We start from the raw sequence: 23594 nt of genomic DNA, 5'->3' as shown, positions 1-23594 counted from the left end.
AAAAAGAAGTAGGATCTGCCTCTTCCCTTTAAGGGGATAAGTTGAAAATCATAAAAATCACTTTGACCATATCTCTTATGCATTATATGAGCAGCTGCAGTTTTTTAAAATAAATGTAATGATTTTCTTTAGCAGAAGAAACAAATACATAAGAAATACATTGTATTACTCTGTTTCTCTTTACATCTTTTAAAAGATTTGGTCCTGATTTTTAACTATCTGTGATTTTTATTTAATAGGTTTTTGTAACTAGTCACTTTAATAACACTTTAATAGAAATATGATAAGTAACAGAAGCAATTATTTTAGAAAATTGCCACAACTTTGTTTAAATAATAACAATAAATTTCCTAGATGGGTCACAAAACCATACGAAGCATAAAATATAAAAATTGATGAACATCATGAAAATTAAAGACTTTGCTCTTCAAAAGAGACTCTAAAGAAGATGAAAGAACAAGACACAGTCTTTTGTAAAATATATATTTGATAAAGGACCTATCAAGAATATATAAAGAACTTTAATAACTCAGTAGTAAGAAGACAATCTGATTAAAAAGAAGAGGCAAAATATTTGATTACACGCTTCCACCAAAGGAGATACACAGATGGTACATGAGCACTTGACAAGATGTTCAATCATCAGTGAAATGCAAATTAAACCACAGTGAACTACTGCTCACACACAGAATAGCTCCACTTAAAAAAAAAAAAGTGACAATACCAAATGAGGGCAAGAAGCAAAACTCCTTAAATCTCATACGTTCCTGGTGAGAGTGCAAACTAGTACACCAACTTTGGAAACAGTTTGGCAGTTTCTTTAAAGTTAAACATAGATTTACCATATAATCCAGCATTTCTGTTCCTGGAAATTTACCCAAGAGAAATGAAAACCTGAGTTCATATGAAGAGTTTTACACTAATGTTCCTAGCTACATTATTTATAACACCACAAAACAGAACTGCAGGTGTCCATCAGTTGGTGACAGAGGATTTATTTCCATAGTCGATACTGTTCAGCAATAAAAAGAAATGAGCTATTGACAACACTAAACCATATGGATGCCTTGGCCTCAAAACTTTATGCCAAGTATAAGAAGCCAAACACAAACATATTCTTTGTTTCTATTTATATGAAATTCTAGAAAACACAAATTATAGAGACAGTAGACCAGTGGTTGCCAGGAACTGAAAATAGAAGGAAGCAGTTGACTGCAGAGGGACACAAGGGAATGTTTTGAGGCGATGGAAATGTTATGTGATGATTTTGGTGGGTGGTAGTTACATAACTGACTACATTTGTCAGAACTCTCTGAATTGTTCATTGAAGTTGGTATATTTCATTATATATGTCAATTACACTTCTACAAAGTCCATTAAAGAAAATTAAGTATCCTTTAGTGTTTCCTATCAAATCTTTTATATGTTTGCTATATATCATTCGCTATATATCATTCAAACCATGATATGTTCAGAGGAGGATATAAAGACACGGCACCTGCCTATTAGTGGACACACAAGAATGAATTATACAATTAATAACAATAAGAAAATATGTAATTAAAAGCCTCACTGTCAGTTTTCATAACAGTGAAATGGTAAATGTGCATCTTTTTTTTAAATATGAAATTTATTGTTAAATTGGTTTCCATACAAGTATCACCCAGTGTTCATCCCAACAGGTGCCCTCCTCAACACCCATCACCCCCCCTCCCCTCCCTCTCACCCCCCATCAACCCTGTTTGTTCTCAGTTTTTAAGAGGCTCTTATGTTTTGGCTCCCTCCCTCTCTAACCTCTCTTCTTTTGAAATGTGCATCTTTGATTGTAATACATTTCTGATTTTACTAAAGACAATTTTAAAAATATTTTACTTTGTATTTTTATATTTTACATTTTTATATGAATTTTATATTTTATATAAATGTCAAAATTTGAAAAATTCTTTTCAGATAATATGGGATAAAATAATACAGTGATAATCTAAATTTTTCTGTAGTTTCAAAACCCTATATTGTATATACCTTTTTATTTTAAGAATTCTAGAAGAGTTTTTGGCAAATTGTTTTGGAAACACAAAGGATACAGTTGCTCTAGGGAAATTTTTAATGGCTCCATGATACATGGGATGGATTTTAAAGGATGAATAGAAATTTCCTCAGTGAAGCAGGAAGTGTGGAAGAGGTAGGTGTGAATTTAAGGAATTCAGGTAGAGGTAGCAAACAGCAGAGGCCGAATAGTAAGGGTATGACAAGTTGAGGAAATGAAGAGCTATTTGGTTTGGTTTCTCTTTCAGTTGTCTTCATTGAAGACAGAAATAAGGGAACAAAAATTTAGGAAGATATTGCTTACAAGAGAAATTAGATTCCAATTGTGAAGGATCCTACATATTCTGCTAAGGAGTTGGCATATTATTTTATTGGTAAATATGTTTAGAAACAGTTTAATATTGAGAAATATAACTCACATTTCCAAGTCTTTTTTTCTTTCTTTTTTTTAAAAAAATTTTTAATCTTTATTTATTTTCGAGAGAGAGAGGGACAGAGCATGAACAGGGGAGGGGCAGAGAGAGAGGGAGACAAGAATCTGAAGCAGGCACCAGGCTCTGAGCTGTCAGCATAGACGACTCATGAACTCAGAAACCATGAGACTGTGACTTGAGCCAAAGTCGGACACTTAACCGACTGAGCCACCCAGGTGCCCCTTTTCTTTCTTTATGTTTTTTTAATGTTTATGTATTCTGAGGTGGGGAGGGGCAGAGAGAGAGGGAGAGAGAATCCCAAGCAGGCTCTGTGTGCTGTCAGCACAGAGCCTGACACAAGGCTCTATCCTACAAACCATGAGATCATTACCAGAGATGAAATCAAGAGTCAGATGCTTAACCAATGGAGCCACCCAGGCACCCCACATTTCGAAGTCTTTATCAAAGTACAAGTTAGGTCATGCACACACAAAAAGATATGAATGTTTAAGATATTGATTGGAAAGTATATACTGTTCATTTTAAATTTTATTTTCAAGAATTAAACTGAATAGGGGCACCTGGGTGGCTCAGTCGGTTGAGCGTCCAACTTCGGCTCAGGTCATGATCTCACAGTCTGTGAGTTCGAGCCCCGCGTCGGGCTCTGTGCTGACAGCTTGGAGCCTGGATCCTGCTTCAGATTCTGTGTCTCCCCTCTCTGTGCCCCTCCCCTGCTCATGTTCTGTCTCTCTCTGTCTCAAAAATTAAAAAAAAACATTCAAAAAAATTAAAAAAAAAAGAATTAAACTGAATAGATGGGATTTAAAGTTGTTAAAGCTACTATATCTGAATCATCATGGAACATAAGTGTTTCTTCTGATCCTCGTACTCATGGCAGTACATACTACCACTGGGAGGACTAATTTAAAGCTATTTGACTAATTGTTGGAGACTGAGCAAAAACTGGCTTGAGAGATGAAAACTGAACCCCAGCCTTACAAAGATGCCCACACTGTCATGAGTTTTCCTATCACTAGGCATTCCACCAGGTTCCCAGGCTGAAGAGTGGAGAAAAATCCACTCCTGTTTGGAGGGCACGGTGGGGTGAGCAGAGAAGTAACCATTTTGAAACATGCTCAGTGCTTTCTTTTATCCTTAACAAAGGTCTGCCCTCAAGGAAATCTATCTTAGCAGTACTTAACCAACATGGACTTTACCAAAGCATAACCAAAGTGGGGAAGGAAATACCTTTTTTTAGCCCCCACTGTACCTCTTGTCTCACTTAAGGAGAGGGTGAGCTGAAAAGCACTGGAGGTCAGGGCCAAGTAGCACAGATCACCAAACCACGGAGACCTAATCATGGGTTTAAGAACAATTCCTCCCCAACCCTCCCTTTACTACCACATCAAAGGGCTCCTGTATAATAACAGGGGATTACAATTTAAATAACTGCCAGACTCAGACTATTTAAGAAGGAGTCTCTAGGGAAACTGAAAGCCAACAGGGGAGACCAAAACAAGGAAACTAGAGGAAATAGCCTCACACACTTACCTCACAGAATGTTCCTTTGAAGAAACCATAATTTGATTGGTTTAGCTTCTGAAGGATTCATGCCTCTGGGCATTAGAGCAATGTGTTGGTAATTAGGGGAGTTTTACAGCTGGGTGTGCTTATTGAAAGAATGGGATGACTGGTACCACTGTCCTCTGAGGATTACTGTACGCATACCAGGAGACTATGTGCCTTCCTGAAGAGTAGCAGCAGAAGCTTAGCACTGGGAGTTGGGGGATATGGGTGGATTTCATGAAAATAATGCAACAAATACAATAGCAATCCGGGGTCAGGGTTGCATATATCTTTTTGAATTAGTATTTCCTTTCTATTTGGGTACATACCCAGTCGTGGAATTATTGGGTCATGTGGTATTTCTATTTGTAAATTTTTCAGGAACTTCCCTACTGTTTTCCACAGTGGCTGCATCAGCTTGCATTCCCACCAGCAGTGCACAAGGGCTCCCTTTTCTCCACATTCTCACCAATATTATTTCTTGTCTTTTTGGTTTTGGCCATTCTAACAGGTGGAAAGGGATATTGTGGTTTTGATTTGCATTTCCCTGAGGATTAGTGATGTTGAGCATCTTTTCATGTGTCTGTAGGCCATTTCAGTAGGTTTACTTTGGAAAAATGTCTATTCAGGTCCTCTTTTTTTAATAAGTTTGTTAATTAAATTTCTTTAACAAATATAGGCCTATTCAGATTGTGTATTTCTTCTTTTGTGAGTTTTGACGGATCGTGTCTTTCAAAGAATTGGCTCATTTTATTGAGATTATCAAACTTACGGGCATAGACTTCTTCATAGTGTTCTTTTACTATGTTTTTTTTTAAGTTGCTGTAATTCAAAAACCTTTATTTCATATTAATACAAATCAAACTTGATTTTCAGTCACTGTTTACTATGCTTTTAATTGTAGTGATGTCTACTCTTATTTCTGAATATTAGTAATTTGTGTACTTTCTCTTTTTCTCTTAGTCTGGCTCAATAAGTAGAGGCTTATTGATTTTATTAAATTTTCAAAGAACTAGCTTTTGGTTTCATTGATATTCTCTGTTGGTCTGCTGTTTTCTTTTTCACTGATTTCTGCTCTACTGTTTTTCTTACTTTAGATTTAAATTGCTCTTCTTTTTGTAAAGTAGAAACCTAGATTATTGATTTTTGGTCTTTCTTCTCATATATGCGTTCAGTGTCATAAAGTTCCTTCTAAGTACTGCTTTTGCTGTGTGTCATGTATTCGGATGGGTTGTGTTTTCATTTTCATTTAGGTTAAATAATTTTTCATTTCTCTTGATTTCTTGTTTGATTCATGTTGTATTTATAGGTGTGTTATTTACTCTCCAGGCATTTTAGGATTTTCCAGTAGTTCTTTTTTCTACTGGATGTTCCAGTAGATATCAGTAATTACTGATTTCTAGATTAATTCATTGTGCTTTGAGAGTAGATATTATATGATTTCTATCCTTTGAAATTTGTGAAGGTGTGTTTTATGGCTGAGAATATGGTCTATTTTAGTGAATGTTCCAAATGAGCTTGAAAAGAATATTTTTTAATGTTATAAGAAGTAATCTGTAAAGGTCAATTATATCCATTAAATTGATGATATTGTTGAGTTCACTTATGTCTTTAATGATCTTCTGTGTGCTGAATTTTTCCATTTCAGATAGAGGAGTGTTGAAGTCTCCAACTATGTTAGTTATTCATGTGTATTTCTTTGTAATTCTATCAATCTTTGCCTCTTGTAGTTTAATGCTCTGTTTTAAGGTGCATACCCATTAAGATTTCATAATGTCTTCTTGGAGAATTTACCCCTTTATCATTGTGGAATGCCCTTTATCCCTGATAACTTTATTTGCTTTAATGTCTGTTCTTTTTGAAATTATTAGAACTACTCTTTTTTAATTTTTTTTTATTTTTGATTCTTTCTTTTTTAAGATGCAGTTGATGGTGCCTGGGTGGCTCAGTCTGTTAAGTGTCCGACTTCAGCTTAGGTTATGATCTCAATGGTTCATGGTTCAAACCTCACGTAGGGCTCTGTGCTGACAGCTCGCAGTCTGGAGCCTTCTTTGGATTCTGTTCCTCCCTTTCTCTCTGACCCTCCCCTGCTCGAGCTCTGTCCATCTCTCTCTCTCAAAAATAAATAAACAATAAAAAAAAATTTAAGATATAATTGACATATAACATTATGTTAGTTTCAGGTGTACAAAAATGATTCAGTATTTGTATATATTGCAAAATGGTCACTACTGTAAATCTCATCAATGTTTGTCACTACACGTAATTACAATTCTTTTTTCTTGTGATGAGAACTTTTAAGATCTGTCTTAGCAACTTTTAAATATACAATACAGTGTTATTAACTATAGTCCCCATGATGGCCATTACAACCCTACTACTCCTGCTTCTCTTGATTAGTCTTAGCATGGTGTGTGTGTGTGTGTGTGTGTCCACACACACATATATATGTATTCAATTTTTTTTAATGTTTATTTATTTTTGAGAGAGAGAGTGTGAGTGGGGGAGGAGCAGAGAGAGAGGGCGACACAATCTGAAGCAGGCTTCAGGCTCTGAGCTGTCAGCACAGAGCCCGATGCGGGGCTCAAACCCATGAACCATGAGACCATGACCTGAGCTGAAGTCGGACGCTTACCGACTGAGCCACCCAGGTGCCCCAGCATGGTATATTTTTATCCATCTGTTTACATTTAACCTATATATGTCTTTACATTTAAACAACATACTGTTGTATCTTCTTTTTTGATCCACTCTGACAATGTATCTTTTAATTGTTGCATTTAGCCTTTTGCCATTTTTAAAGGATTTTTGATGTTTGTATTCGTATCTGCCATATTCATTACTTTTTTTGTTTGTTGCCCTTGTTCTTTGTTTCCATTTTTGTGTTTCCCTCTTTTTCTGCCATTTGTTATTTTAATTGAGCATTTTATGTGATCTCATTTTCTCTCCTTAGCTTATCAGTTTTACTTCTTTTTTTACTTGTTTTAAGTGGTTGCTCTAGAGTTTGTAGTTCTATTTACATTAGTCCAAGTCTACTTTCAAATGATAATATGCCACGTCACAGGTAGTGAGTACCTTATAATGAAATAATACTAATTTCTTCCTCCTGTCCCTTGTATCATTGCTGTCAATCCTTTCACTTATTTATAAGCCTACAGAAGTATATAACTTTATATACATATATAATTATACATATATGATAGGTACATAAGCATACCTAATTGAATACATTGTTGCTTTTCTTATTTTGAAGAAAATGTTATATGTTAGATCAGTTAAGAATATGAAAAATCAAGTTTTTATTGTAATGTCACTTACTCCTTCTTCACTGTTTTACCTTTCTTTATATAGATCCAAGTTTTGGGCCTATATTAATTTTTTCTTTTAACGTTTCTTGCAAGGCAGGTCCGTGGCAATAAAGTCCCCCTACTTTTATTTGAGAGTGTCTTTATTTCTCATTCATTTGTTAAAAGGTAATTTCAAGAATACAAAATAAGGGGTTGGTGGTTTTTTTCTCTCAATGCGCTCTTCTTTATGGTTTTGGAGAAGTTGGATGTAATTCTTCTTACCTTTGTTCGTCTATAGGTAAGGTGTTTTTTCCTTTGGCTTCTGTCAAGATTTTTTCTTTATCTTTGATTTTCTGTAACTTAAAAGTGATATGCCTAGGTGTGTTTTTTAGGCATATATCCTGTTTGTGTTCTCTTGAGCTATCTTGATCTGTGCTTTGATGTTCGGTGTTAATTTAGGGAAATTCCTTAGTTATTTTGGTTTCAGACATTTCTTCTGTTACTTTGTTCTCCTTCTGGTATGTTCATCACCATATGTTACTGTATATTGCATCTTTTGTAGTTGTCCCACAGTTCTTAGATAGTCTGTTCTTTTTACATCCTTTTCTCTTTGCTTTTTGGGTTTGGGGGATTTTACTGATATATCCTCTATCTTAGAGATTATTTCCTCAGCTTTGTCAAGTGTACTAATGTCATGAAATGTATTGTTTCTGTTATAGTGTTTTTTACCCATAGCATTTTCTTGAAGTTCTTTCTTATGATTTCCATCTCTGTACTTACATTGCCCATTTGTTCTTATATGTTTTTTACTTTATTCTTTAGAGTCCTTAGCATATTAATTGTAGATGTTTTAAATTCCCAGTCTGATCATTCCAGCGTCTCTTCCATGTCCGGTTCTGTTCTGTTTCTTCACATCGTGTTTTTGCCTTTTGGTATGCCTTGTAACTTTTTCTTGATAACCACATATGGTATTTTAGTTAAAGGAACTGCTGTAAATAAGCTCTTAGTAATGTTGTCAGGTGTTGGGGAAAGGCAAGTGTACTGTATCCTATGAATAGCCCTCAGTGTTTTAGTGAGCCTGTGCCTCTAGACTGTGAGCCTCACAAGTGTTTCTCGTTTTTTTTCTCCCTGCTAGGTGGGATAGAATGGTTAGAGTGAGCTGGAGTTGGTTTGGCTTCCCCAGGCTAGTTAAGCTTTGGTAGTAGTACCCCAGCAGGTTAGGATTTGTCTAACTAGTTACTCCTGAAGGACCTTATTAAGAACAGAGTGCTCTGGTGTATTTCAAGATGGTTCCTTTCCCCTTCTCTTGCTGGAAACCCAAGGGTATTTTTCTCTGACATTTACCATGCGAACCTGATGGAACTGCTAGAGGTAAATCTTAACAATATTGCAGGAGCCCCCTGTATGACTGGGTGCCTCTGGAGTTTTTAACTCTGGAAGTTGGCTACACGGAGCCTCCAACAATTCTTAAATTACGGTTCAGGTTTTACTGCCTTGGCACTGGTTCGTCTGGCAGTTTCTGCTTGTGAGTCTCTGCTCTGGTAAGCTGCAGCTCTCTGCATGCACTTGTTGGTCTCAGGCCTTGAGGGTAGCAGTTTGCCCTGTGCCCTCCTGTCTCTTATGGAGCCAAGAAGAGTTGTTGGTTTTTCAGTCTGTTGAGCTTTGTACTTAATACATTGGAGTGGTGATTTCTGAGTCCCTTACAGAACCAGAAAACTACTTGTAGTTTTAAAAAGTAAATAACTATGTTGTTGGTATATCTTGAAATTTTAATTTGTGATATGTGTTTTTATGTATTTCTCTAGAGCTGAAAATTAGAAAATGTATAGTTCACAGCAAATGTTCTGATAAAACTTTATTCAATTGAGTATATAGATTCTAATTATTTTTCATGAAGCACCAGAATCTTTAGATTATTTATGTAATGTGTGTATATATGATTAAATGTTCAGAGGTTACTATATATACAGCTAAAAGATTATTTTTTGAATTATTTTCTTAAGTTACTGTTTTTATCTTCATTCAGTACTATAAACACTCCAATTCATTCTTTTTATCCAGGTTGAAGATTGTAAAAATTTCTTTTAAGTGCAAACAGTTTTTATTCAACTTAGAAAAGAATTGGTGAGTGATGATCTTAATCATTATTAATATAAATGAATATATTTATAAAACTATTTGTATAAATATAAATAACATTTATATAAACAAATAGTATTTATATAAGTGAAGTCTTCAGAAATGAAGTCATTCGTGGCCAGACTCTCAGTGTGAGGTTGATAACTGCCCACCGATTTAGTTAATTCACATTTTATGACAGTGTTTATTTCCCCAGTGTTACTGTGGTTCTGATTTAAAAAGTTCTTCTAAATAACCATTCTACTCTCTTTTGAACTTTGAAACTGATCTCAATTGTGATGTTCATTGTCAGTTGCCAGGGTCTAGTCATGAAGGTGGTAACTGAGCATTTTATATGTTCTTCTTCTTCTTTTTTTTTTTTTTTTAACTGATCTACAACACTTTCTTTCGTATATATGCTCATTTCATTTTAGGGAAACTGAGTGTTTAGTTTTGTTTCTAGTTCATGAATGTATAGTACATTTCCTCCCTTTGTGTGAATGGTGGTGTCCTTTTGTATATTAAATACAACACATTGAGTTGTCATGGGAAAGAATTTCATCTTGCAAATGATATTCTCTATTTAACCAAATTAAACTAATTTTATCCTTTGACTTAAATTATTTCTTACAAATTGTAACAAATTAATGCAGATTTCAAGGGAGTTGTATGTATGTGTAAAATGTATTTGAAATCTTAAAAATATTTGAATCAACTGTATTTTATCAGCAACTATGATTTCCCTTTTATCCTCACAAAATATGAAAGTTTTTTCCTATAGAGTTTTATTGAAACACACAGAAAAGTGTATAAATATTAAATATAGTGTTTGGTAAGTATGTAGTAATATATCATGTTAATATGTAGAATGTTACTGTCACCTTGGTTTTATTGCTGATGGATCTGATGCTCATTTGCTGTCATTAACCTTTCTGAAAGGTAAATACTGATCACCATGGATTAGTTTGCCTATTTTTGAACTTTAAAAAATGAATCATACATAATGTTCTCCTGTTGTGTACCTTCTAACCTTAACATTATGAGATTCATCCATATTGTTGCACATAGCAGTACTTTGTTCTGTTGCTACATGGTGTTCCGTTGATTGAATATACCATAAATTATTTATTCTTATGTTAGTGGATACTTTTGGCATTTCCAGGTTGTGACTATTACAACTAATGCTGCTAATGAACATTTTTATATATGTTTCAAATCTTATCTGGAAGCCTCTACTTCTCTAAAATACTTTACTTTAAATCATTATATTGGTAGAAGGCAATGTAGAAGTCAACTTTCTAATTTTTTCCCATTAATAGTACTATTGTTACTACTAATAGTAGTTGTGGTATTTAACATTTATTGAGGTCTTACTCTGTGTCTGATAATCACACAATCATTTTCATAGCATTTAATCCTCAAACCATTCTGTGAGGTAGTATATCATTTAGGAATGTGTTTAGCCACAGTTATTATCAACAAAAGTCATCTAACAACTGATCTGAGACTGTATATGGTCGTAGTCTGTAGAATGTCGTTTTGTTAATGTTTTCTCTCAGGAACATCTTTTTAAATACCCACACTTTATAGAAACTACTTATCTCTTAATACAACATTTTATGTCTATTGTTTACAAAATGTGGATTGTGTTATCATTTATTACAGATTGTCCAAGTACAACTGGTAGAAAGCCAGAATCACACATAGACTTTTTGACGTATGCAAAGTGTCAAAAAAGGTAGAACATAAATGATTCTTAGATGTTGCTTCTGCACAGTATTGCTGTGTAATGCTCTGTGTGAGACCTAATCAATATTCATGGCATATGGTACAGCATGTAAACTACTTGTTAGTGCATACAAAGCCACTGTTAAGCACAGTTAAAAATTTTTTGGTGATCAAGAAGTGGTATTTTAAGCATATTATCTTCTAAAATAATAGTTTAATATTTATTTTTTTAATGTTTATTTTTGAGAGAGAGAGAGATAGAGCGTGAATGCTAGAATACAGAGAGAGAGGGAGACACAGAATCCGAAGCAGGCTCCAGGCTCCGAGCTGTCAGCACAGAGCCCGACGTGGGGCTCAAACTCATAGACTGCGAGATCATGACCTGAGCTGGTCAGCCGCTCAACCGACTAAGCCACCCAGGCACCCCAGTAGTTTAATATTTATATGTGGGCATCTTACTATATTTTAGTTATGGAAATGCTCTCATACCTTTTGATAGGCAAACATTTCTTTAACAAGGCATAGAAAACCTTAAAAGAAAAGATCAGTAACTTGGACTGTGTTAAAATTAAGAACTATATTCGGGGCGCCTGGGTGGCGCAGTCGGTTGAGCGTCTGACTTCAGCCAGGTCACGATCTCGCGGTCCTGGAGTTCGAGCCCCGCGTCAGGCTCTGGGCTGATGGCTCAGAGCCTGGAGCCTATTTCCGATTCTGTGTCTCCCTCTCTCTCTGCCCCTCCCCCGTTCATGCTCTGTCTCTCTCTGTCCCAAAAATAAATAAACGTTGAAAAAAAAAAATTTTTTTTTTAATAAAATTAAGAACTATATTCATCAAAAGGTAGCATGAAGGGAGTGAAATAGCACAGTGTATATCTATAATACACACGTACCCACATCCTTGGTTATATATCCAACCCAGTCCAAAGATATGCTACTGCCTTGAACAGATACTTCAGAAATGAAGACAGCCACGTGGCCAGTAATGTGAGAAGGTGTTGAACCTCTGTGATCATCAGGGGAGTACAAATTATAACCAAAATGTGATACTTCTACACATCCACAGGAATAGTGTAGAGAAGAGATTGATAAGCCAGTGGTTGGTGAGTTAGAGGATATACGGCCGGTGGGAGGGAGTATATATTGATCTGACTGTTTTGGAAAACTGTTGGGCATTATCTACTAAAGATGAACACGCATATCTTATCCAACAACAGAAATGTACGCACATGTGCATCAGACCACATACAGGAATATACATAGCAATATTTTTATATCCTGAAACTGGAGAAACAAAGTATCTGTCGACAACAAATGGATAAGCTGACATATTCATATGATAGAATATTACACAGAATGAAAATTACTGTTTCACAACCATATGGATGGATATAGAAACAGAATACTAAAAAGAATTCAAACCTTAAGACACATATGTATGATTCCATGTATATAATTTAGTTTAAAAACAGGCATAACTAATCTGTAGTGATAAAAGGCAGAAGAGTGATTACCTTTGCAAAGATAATCTGGTAGAAAGGGGAGATACTTTAGAGTTGCTAGTAATAATCCATTTCTTGTTCTGGTTGGAAGTTAAATGGTTGCGTTCATTGTGTGAATACCAGAGCTATACACTTAGAACATGTGTGACTTACTAGATGTAGTTTGCTTCAGTAAAACCATTTAAACAGTAATTTGTGCCAAACTTTTAGAGAAAAATTAAGGAAATGCTTCTATTATGTTGCTACTTATTTTAAAATTTGAGTTATATAATAGTGTTTATAAGTGCTGAATATTCCTATGTACTTGCAGTCTACACAGATATACAAATTTTGAGATGGTTTTAAAAGGTGTATGTATCTTATAGTTTAATTTATGTTCCAGGATTATATTTTGAAGTAGAATTATAGCTAGTAAGCTTTAAAAACAGATATATATCCAATTTTAAGCTTCTTTGTAGCTATATTGTAAAATAAAAGTTCCTAAGAGTTGTAATATTACTGACTGAGGTGAGGTCCACATTTTGCAAACCTTTCCATTTATTTTACTGCCTTTTTATTGGATAAACAAAAAAGGGGCTGTGCTACAGGGATTAGTGTTTGTAAGGCTAGAATGTTTATCTGTAAAAAGTAAACTAAATGGAGCATTAGATCCTGATGTTTTCCTGGTATTCTCTACATTTTGTCATTTACTACAGCACGAATCTAGAGAAACGTTATTGGGATTTAATATGGTGAATTACAGAGCATGCAAAAATTTGTGGAAAGCATGTGTAGAACATCACACATTCTTCCGTTTGGACAGACCGCTTCCACCTCAAAAGAACTTTTTTGCACATTATTTTACATTAGGTTCAAAATTCCGGTACTGGTAAGTATTGCTTATGCACTAATGCTTTATTATTGGATTTTTCCTCACTGTAAAATAAACGTGTATTTTATTGAGTCATAGAATGTTTATTATTTGTACACCCTACCGAGTCAGAATCTCTGTGGCGTGTGGCCCCTTTGTCTCTATCAGCCAAAAGTTTAAAGGTTCTTGTGCCATATGGGAGAAACCTCGTCCATTGACTATAATTTTGATCATTATTCTCAAAGGTAAATCAATGATATTTAATTATTTACATTCTAGACATCTATAATTTCCATTATGTCTTTGTTAAACATTTACAAGAAAACTTTTCTTTGTTCTAAGACACCTTTATTTGTAAAAGCAAAGGTATCTTCTGCATGAACATGTAATTTATTGGTTTCCCTCACTATCCAAAAGTAGAATGTCCCTGTAAAACCTTTCATAAGCCAAATGGCATACATGAAGAAGCCATTACCATTAATCTATAATGGTAAGCTTTTTTAGCATTCTCAGACCCCCAAAATTACCTCTCACAGGCTTTTCTTTTACCTGAGGACACATCTTGCTATTGAATACACAAAATAAATCAAGATAAAGCACAGATGCTCACAGACACAGTTCAGAGCGTTGGTGGCTTACTGCTGAGATGCTGAGTGTACTCCCTGGGAAGGAACTTGGGGCAGGGGTCGGGGGCAGTCTCGCTGCTTGCGGGGTGTGCTGCCTCTTCAGTGGCTCGCTGCAGAACAGATGCTGAGTGCTGGGTTTTCCTTATATTGTACAAGCATAGTGGCGTGACACAGGCTCACAAAAAGCAGGGGATACCTGTACTTTGCTTTTTTATGTATGAGTTTGTTGAACCCTTTATTATAAAGAGTTCAAAACAGCTGTTCTGCAAAAATTACATTTAGTCATTGAACAATAACCCCAAATTTCTTTTCCTAAAACTGTCTTATTACTATTTTATCTTTTCCTAAAAGAAACAGTCTTTGGGGGATAATTCTAAATTTGGAGAAATTCTGATTAATTTTGCCTCTGGAATTCTTACAAGACTCAGGAAAGCTAGTTTTTAAGTGCAGCCTGGTAAGAATCAGATAGAAAAAGTCATTCGTAATCTCTGCTAAAACAAGCGTTATCCATTTTTGTTTCTGCTTCATAAAATAATATTTTCCATCTTCAGTAAATAAAATCTTTCATCATTATGTGTTAGATTAATTCATGTTATATATTCATGCAGAAAATATTTAGATGTGGTCCAAAAAAGATTTGTATTGTAAATCTCAGAATTTATAAATGCCAGTTTGTAATCTCAGAAAAAATAACAGCATAAAGCTTAGTACAGGATATACTATTAAAAATATATTCTCCCCCACCCCCAGAGCGACCCCCAAATTCAGTAGCAACACTTAAACAGAATTAGGAAATTTTTAGCTACAAAAAAAGGTACAGCAGATTCTTTTTTTTTTTTTTTAATTTTTTTTTTAACGTTTTATTTATTTTTTGAGACAGAGAGAGACAGAACATGAACGGGGGAGGGGCAGAGAGAGAGGGAGACACAGAATCGGAAGCAGGCTCCATCCAGGCTCTGAGCCATCAGCCCAGAGCCCGACGCGGGGCTCGAACTCACAGACCGCAAGATCGTGACCTGAGCTGAAGTCGAACACTTAACCAACTGAGCTATTCAGGCACCCCTCAAATTCTTTAACAGATGTAAAGCAGTTCAGGTTTTCTCTTTCTTCTCAGTAAGCTTTGGTAGTTCATGTTTTTCAAGGAATTTATCTGTTTTCTCTAAGTTGTTGAATTTTTTGGCATAAAGTTTATAGTATTCTTTTTAATATCTCTAGAATCTGTAATAATATCATTTCTTTCATTCTTAATTTTGGTAACTTGTACCTTCTCTCTTCTCTTTCCTTGATCTGTCTTTGCTAGAGGTTTATCAGTTTGGATTAAAAACTCTTAAACAGGGCACCTGGGTAGCTCAGTCGGTTAAGCATTTGACTCTTGATTTTGGCTCAGGTCATGATCCCGGGGGGTCGTGGGATAGAGCCTGGGATCAGGCTCCGTGCTGAGTGTGGAGCCTGCTTAAGATTCTTTTTCTCTCTCTCTCACCCTCTGACTTTCTTCCCCACCTGACTTACACATGCTTTCTCTCTCTCTCTCTCTCTCTCTCTCTCTCTCTCTAAAAGAAATAGAAAACAAAAAACTTTTAAACATTGTTAATGCCAAATAAAACTTTATTCAGGCTTATGTGTAGCTGGGAGTCACCCTTTGTCTACCAAGTCTTCAAGGAAAAAAAAGTGACTGAAAAATCTTAAACTTACCAGTTTGCCATTCAAATCTAAAGTCAATAAACATTATCAAATATACAAAACCTCAGGGAATATAACATCTGTGAGTCCATCTAAAGAATAATGCTTTTTTAGGGGCTCCTGGGTGGCTCAGTCGGTTAAGCGTCCGACTTCGGCTCACGTCATGATCTCGCGCTCTGTGAGTTCAAGCCCTGCATCGGGCTCTGTGCTGACAGCTCAGAGCCTGGAGCCTGCTTTGGATTCTGTGACTCCTCCCCTCTCTCTGCCCCTCCCCTGCTCATGCTCTGTCTCTCTCTGTCTCTCAAAAAATAAATAAATGTTAAAAAAAAATTTTTTTTAAATAATGCTTTTTAAAAAGATTTTAATTTTGGGTGATCTCTACCCCCAATGTGGGGCTGTAACTCACAGCCCTGATATCAAGAGTCACAACCTCCTCTGACTAAGCCAGCCAGGTGCCCTCTAAAAATGTTTTAATAATAAAATTAACCCACAAGAGATAAGTCAACATGACTCAAGAAGAATCTTGGTAAAAGAACTAAGAATGAAGCTTAAGTCCTTTAAATATAGACCTAATCCTTGACAACTGTCAGAATTATGACTATAGAACAGAATTTAAGTGCTATAAACTTTGATAAAGTGAAAATAACAATAGAACTAAGAAAACAAGAGAGTAGTCGAAGTATAAGAAACCATGTTAGCAAAAATTAAATGGTAACAACACCAACTCCTTAAACTTGTCCTGGTCTGTCTTTCTTACCATGTATATACATGTATTTATGAGTGGCAGTCTTTTTCTTCTTTCCGTTCGAGGGAAATTAGTTTAATACTGTTTTCATGAAAAGTGGCGTATATCGCATAATCACACAGTTAATAGAATTATGTCCATTTTTATAGCATTTTCTACGTATATAGAGAGTTTTAGAATGATTTTTACCACTCATAATGGAGATTATTTCTTAGGGATAAGACTGGCTAAATTTTTTTTAAAAATCTTTTTGTTATGCTTTTCTGTATTGCTGAAATTACCTATAATGAGCCTGTATTCTCTTACCAATCGGCATTTTCTCATTGTTTAAAGATAACTATCCTGCTGTCAGAATTTGGTATTCTTAGATTATGGTATATTCATGTTGTTCTAGTAATAATACTAAACTCCTAATGAACCATATTATGGATAATATAAAATATAAACCTTTAACTGCTCCATCGTATTTCAATTTTTTTAAAAGTTTTATTTCTTTAAGTAATCCCTACACCCCATGTGGGGCTCGAACTCATGACCCTGAGATCAAAAGTCACATGCCTTTTTGACTGATACAGCCAGGCCCCCCCATATTTCAGTTTTATCTTTATGTTTTTATTATGAAATTCAAGTTGTTAATCCAGCCTTTTGAGTAATAGTGTCTCATTTGAGTCCTCTTCGGTGGTAAATTAATGTATCAGGGAAACAGAAAGTCTTTTTGATTTTTCTAATAAAAGCAATTTAATTAAGGGAGTTGGTTACACAGGTATTAGGCTGGCAAAGCAAAAGTGAGAAAGAGGGTTATAGTGAAGTAACCAGGAGGAATGGATAATGCTTAAAGATCAGAAGTGGGGCACCTGAGTGGCTCAGTCAGTTAAGCATCTGACTTCGGCTCAGGTCATGATCTCACGGTTCGTGGGTTCAAGCCCCATATCGGGCTCTCTGCTGTCAGCTTGGAGCCTGGAGCCTGCTTTGGATTCTGGATTCTGTGTCTCCCTCTCTCTCTGCCCCTCCCCTGCTAACACTCACTCTCTCTCTCTCAAAAAGATAAATAAATATTTAAAAAAAAAAAAAAAAAGATCAGAAGCTTGTGTTACATCTAGGCTGGAGTCCATAAGCCTAGACCTGCTACTCCACTGTTAGAACCACTGTCACAGTCAGTTCTGGATCTGCCCAATAGGTGCTGCTTTGACCAGGGGTGGTATATAACATTGACAAGGTGTGATTTCTCTTAGTGTCCTATTCCCACTTCTGTTACAGCAGCTACCAGCATTTGTCAGTCTCCGGCTTTTGACTTACATTTACTTTTTTTCTGATGGGAGATCAGAAAGTAGAGTAAGAGAAAGCCAGCTTACAAAGGAATCTAGAAAATAGTTTGCTGACTGGGAGCCTCCTATGAAACTTAGTGGATCATGGAAGAACAGGATTGAAGCCCATGACAGCTCAGTTAACATTAAATTAAATTAGTGTGTATAAGTAAACCATACATGTTTATAGTTGTAAAAGTTAAGTTTTGTTTGTAGTCCTTTCAAACTTTAAAAAATATATCCAAAGCACTTAAAAAATTTTTTTTAATGTTTTATTTATTTTTGACAGAGAGAGAGACAGAGCATGAGCTGGGGAGGGGCAGAGAGAGAGGGAGACCCAGAATCCAAAGCAGGCTCCAGGCTCTGAGCTGTCAGCACAGAGCCAGACGTGGGGCTCGAACCCACTAATCGCGAGATCATGACCTGATCTGAAGTCAGATGCTCAACCGACTGAGCCACCCAGGCGCCCCTATCCAAATCACTTAAAAAAAAAATGTTTATTTATTTATTTTGAGGGAGAAAGCACGAGCAGGGGAGGAGCAGAGAGTAAGGAAGAGAGAGAATCCCAAGCAGGCTCTGCTGTATCAGTGCAGAGCCTGACACTGGGCTCAATCCCACGACTGTAAAGCACTTTTTAATCATCAAAATGATCAATAATCTTATGATTGAGGTAGGAATGGCAGCATGACAGGTGTTTATCTAGACACAGTCCTGTCTATACTGAGTATGCATTAAATAAAGATTTCTGTCTGTCATAATAAACAGTGGTTAGAAATACTAGAACTATTATAATACTTACAGTATTGAAATATTATTTAGGCTAAGAGATGGAATTTGGAATATTAAACGATTTATTATTTCCTCCATGAATGTACCCAAACACACATCTTTATTATCTCTGTTCCAAAATATCCAAGGGATTAAAATCATTGTTCTAATGCGGAAATAGAAAACAATAATGAACCTCACCTCGTTACCTTGTTCACAATTGCAAGTATAGTTTATCCTTCTTAGAGGAAATATATTTTCTTAAGAAACTTCAGCGTACCTAAGTTTAAAAATCATGGTTATGTTTTGGACTTTTCCTTTAAAACATCAACAGATAGGGGCCTCTGGGTGGCTCACTGGGTTAAGTGTCTGACTTCAGCTCAGGTCATGATCTCACGGTTTGTGAGTTCAAGCCTGGTGTGGGACTCTGTGCTGACAGCTCAGAGCCTGGAGCCTGCTTCGGATTCTGTGTCTCCCTCTCTCTCTGTTCCTCCCCTGCTTGCACTCTGTGTGTGTGTCTCTCTCTCAAAAATAAATATTTAAAAAAATTTTTTGAACTTCAACAGATAGACCATTCTGTTCACATTTATCTATACTTATTTATGGAAGATGATCTTAAAATTGTTTGCTTTGCTTTGGAAACCTACGTTTGGCTGCTTTTATATGAATTAGATATCTACAAATGTAAATGGTTCTATTTGATATACTAGACATTTATGTCTGTTCACACTTAAATAATATGATGTGTCAAGTAGCAAATTCTCTGAAAACCAAGTTTTTAGTAACAAATAAGTTCTGAACACCTTGGTTTACCATAGAGGAGGCTCTATTTCCATGCATAAACTGTGTGCCTGCTAGACAATTCAGCTTCAAGGCAAATTGTAGTGCCCAACTCCCAGTGATTTTTCAGTCCTTAGTTCCTCCCTGTTTATGAAAGTCCGGAGTTGCCTGTGTCTGGACAAGGAAGGATTTGAGAATATAACCAGTCTTTGTATCTGTGATCGTTACCAGTAGACAAGGAAGAAAAGCCCAAGGAAAGAGCAGCTTTTTAAGATTCCCTGTGTTCTCCTTCATTAAGGAGTAGTAGAGATACAGACCAACCTGTGGGGTGAGAGTGACAGTCATTCTCAAATAAAAGAAGTATCTAAAAATGAAGTGTCTGTGGAACACATCTTTGTTCATTAATTGGAAGAGCTATAAATAAGCTTCATCCATTCAGGTAGAGCTGGAATTCAGTCCATTCATTTCTTCTTCTTCTCTGCTCCCTTTTCTCTGCTACAAATTTGTCTCTTATGAAGTTGTAATATAATCATGTTGTATGTTGTTATTTTATCTTATAATTTTCCTTAAGGTTTTATTATTGTGCATGTTTATGTATTTCAGTGGGAGAACTGAAGTCCAGTCAGTTCAGTATGGCAAAGAAAAAGCAAATAAAGACAGGGTATTTGCAAGGTAAGCTGCCTCTATTTCAGTGTTTGAATTTTTTTAAAAGAAAGATTAAAATTACTAAAAACTCTTTTTCCAGATGTGATTACAGAATTATCACATGATCCTTTATTTAATTAAACAATAAATTATGTTGAGGGAGTAATGAAATAATTTGTCTAGTTTATTCATTGCCCCCCCCCACATTATTTTAATGTGAGCTAAATTAACCCTGTATCAAGCATTGTAGTTCTTACCAGGCTGAATCAAATACTACGTTATTCATGTAACATATTTGGGAAAGTTTATTTCCTTTATTTTTTTAACATTTTTGAAAAACATAATGATTAATTTCATGTATTATTCAGCCCATTTCCATTTTTTTTACATCATCTTGTTGAGAAAAGTTAATTTTGGGGGAGTGCCATTTAGTTATCTTCATATTTTTAGGAGCTATTGTTTTCAAGCAAGTTGAAACAACATGATGAAGTTTATGTTTTAGAAAATAGTTTTATGAGCAATGATGGAGAATGGATTGGAAGTAAGGACCCGGTGCTAAGGGACCAATTAGGTTATTGCAGTAATCCCAGTGAAAATAATGAAGGCCTGACCTAAAACATTGGTGATGAAATGGAGACTAGGGGCCAAATTTGAGGAATATTTTGCAGGTAGAACTAACAGAAGTTGTTAAATCACTTAGATGGAGGTGTGTTAGGGATAGGAGTATCTGGAGAGACCGTCAGATTTGAGTGACAGAAATGGACAAAGGGATACAGGAAAGAGAACAAATTTGTAACGGAAAAAGTTGTTAACCTGGCACAAGTCTAGTTTGAGATCCGGGAGCAGCAGTCTAACAGGATTATCCAATAAGTGGGAGGGAGGAGGAGTGACCAAATCGGTGGCAGCAAATATTTATTGAGGACCTACTCTTCTGAGCGTGTGTCAGGTCCTGGGAATAGAATGAAGAACGGGACACACGTCTTAGCCCCCTGGAGCTTAAATTCTGATTGGTGCAACAGATATCTAATGCAAGTAACGGATTGAGCCAGTGCAAGGCTGTGGAGCTGGAGCCTGCTTGTCATGTTTGAGGAAGGGTAGGCAGGCCAGTAAGGGAGCAGCAGTAGAGAACATGTTAGGGAGGTAAGCAGCAGCCAGAACTTGTATGACCCCATGTTCAAAATACTAAGGACTTTGCATTTAAGGGAAAGCCAGTGGGGACTGAGAGCATTGAAGAGATATAAAGGGACTTGGACTTTTAAGAGTCTGGCAGAGTTGTTTTGTTTTATAGTGGTAATCTGAAGTATTTACAAATACCGTGATTTCTAGGATTTGCTTCAGAATCATTGGGGTGAGAGGGTTCAGGTAAATGTAGGGACGAATGAAACAAGGTTGACCGTAATGATAATTGTTGAACCTGGGTCCTGAATGCAGTGTTTATTAAATTATTCCCTCTACTTTTGTTTATATTTAAAGTGTTCCATAGTAAAATATGGGGGGTTAGGGGATCACTCTGGCTGCTGTGAGAGAATCCGTTGTATGGGCATGTGAGTGGAAAGAGGATAACCAGTTAACCTAAGAGTGGCTAACGTTTATTTTGTATTTATCTGGGCCAGGGAATTTTTGTGTATTATCTCACAGTCCCCATAGTTCAGTGAGGTAAATCCCATTACAGATGAGAAAACTGAGCACAGCACATTTGAATAAGTTACCTGAAGTATTAAGGGATTCTCACACAGGCCTCCCTGTTCTTAGTCACACTTTTACCCTCTACAGAATAGGTTTGCTGTTCTGCATGAGATAGGTGAACGCTTGGCTGCTCTGTCTCAGAGATGTGAGAGACGACCTTTATTGTCTGTCTCCCCCACTAGAATGCAGGCTATATGAGGGTGGGAGTTTTATCTGTTTTTTTCACTGCACTAGACCCAGCTCTTTTAATAATGTGTGCAGTATGGTAGATGGCTTTTAAATGAGGCATGTTTTTTCAGTGGAAATGGCTTACAGAGGATAAGTCCTTAAAGAGTTCATGTGTTTGGTATCTCCTGTCATAGGAGGCATAAGAGTTTTAATAAATTTTAATGAGAAATTTTTGCTTTGGCTTTTATTTTTTTTTTTTTTTATTTTTTTTAATTTTTTTTTCAACGTTTATTTATTTTTGGGACAGAGAGAGACAGAGCATGAACGGGGGAGGGGCAGAGAGAGAGGGAGACACAGAATCGGAAACAGGCTCCAGGCTCCGAGCCATCAGCCCAGAGCCCGACGCGGGGCTCGAACTCACGGACCGCGAGATCGTGACCTGGCTGAAGTCGGACGCTTAACCGACTGCGCCACCCAGGCGCCCCGCTTTGGCTTTTATTTTAATTTTACCCTTAGCCTTTATCAAAAAGACCTTCCTGTTTTGTGTTTCTAGAGTAAAAGGAGTTTTTGGTTTTTCTCTTTTCTCCAAAAGTAAAAATTGTTTTATTGTTTTTTTTTCTGCTCATAAAAGTGATACTTCATTATTTGTTAAAATTCCAAATGCCAGTAATTTTACCTGGCAGGGGAGATAACCATGATCGCAGAGATGGTTCTCTCCGGGAGAGGCTTGTCCATTGTGCTCAGGCCATTCTGATTCCTGTGGTTCCCCCAAACGTGGGAAACTCAACTGTGTTCGAGGTTTCCCCTGTCTAAAATAAAGAAAAGAAAAATAAATAAATTAAAATTCCAACATGCCAAATAACATAAAAAAAATTATGATGCAATACAATTACGTTAAATAATTTTTGGTACTTACTATTTAAGGTTTTGCCATGTGTATACTCACAGATATGTATCTGTATATATCTGACAAGGCTGAATCAAATATTACTACATATATATATATACATATATATATATATATATATATATATACACAATATAATATAAATAGCTTACTCTTTGCCAGTACTGTGCCCCGAGTGCTTAAACAAATGAGTAAAAAATAATATTGTAAGTTCCTTGGAGTAAGGACATTTGAAACAAAAAATTATTAAAACACGATTTTTATGTGTTTGAATAATAAAATTAACTTGCTTTTTTATCCACCCCCCCCCCTTCCATTCCTGGCTTACCCCCATCCTCTTTTGTGTGTGAATGATCTACTCAACAGGAAAACTGTCTGAAAATGCCTTGAAGGATTTAGCTGGTCAGGGTTATATAGCATTTTGCTGTCATACATTTACTTGAATTTGAATGATGTAGTTTATCTCAACATTTGTTCAATATTTTGAATTTGATTTATTGTTATATCTTGTTTTTTAGGTTTATGAGGGAAATATTGTCATTTTTCTATTAAATATAAATCTTAGTGTCATATTAATGGTTATTTGGTTACTTGGTTATTTGGGAAGGGCGAAAAGAACAAAATAAGAACAAAGATGCCTACTGTAATAGACATGGCTACTGAAATTATTCAGAATCCTCGCTCTTACAGTCTTAGATACCTTTGTTTCCAGTTAGAAAGTTCTAAGCACCAGTATGAAGGTAAAATGTACAGAAAGTCCTTTTGAAATTATTTTCCTT

The 23594-nt window shown here is 35.9% G+C and overlaps 1 protein-coding gene and 1 pseudogene across 1 annotated transcript in view; both read left to right on the top strand.

Annotated features, from left to right (window-relative positions):
- PTPN4 (protein tyrosine phosphatase non-receptor type 4) overlaps positions 1 to 23594 on the top strand; it is a 226616-nt gene that overhangs the window by 137568 nt on the left and 65454 nt on the right. Inside the window, 4 exon segments of the mRNA XM_043576571.1 lie at positions 9374 to 9408; positions 9411 to 9436; positions 13352 to 13524; positions 20013 to 20081. Coding sequence (XP_043432506.1) covers positions 9374 to 9408; positions 9411 to 9436; positions 13352 to 13524; positions 20013 to 20081 — 303 coding nt within the window.
- LOC122482403 lies at positions 22577 to 22703 on the top strand (annotated as a pseudogene).

Source organism: Prionailurus bengalensis, chromosome C1 (genome assembly GCF_016509475.1).
Source record: "Prionailurus bengalensis isolate Pbe53 chromosome C1, Fcat_Pben_1.1_paternal_pri, whole genome shotgun sequence".
Classification (NCBI taxonomy): domain Eukaryota; kingdom Metazoa; phylum Chordata; class Mammalia; order Carnivora; family Felidae; genus Prionailurus; species Prionailurus bengalensis.
This window is presented reverse-complemented; position numbering and strand designations above follow the sequence as displayed.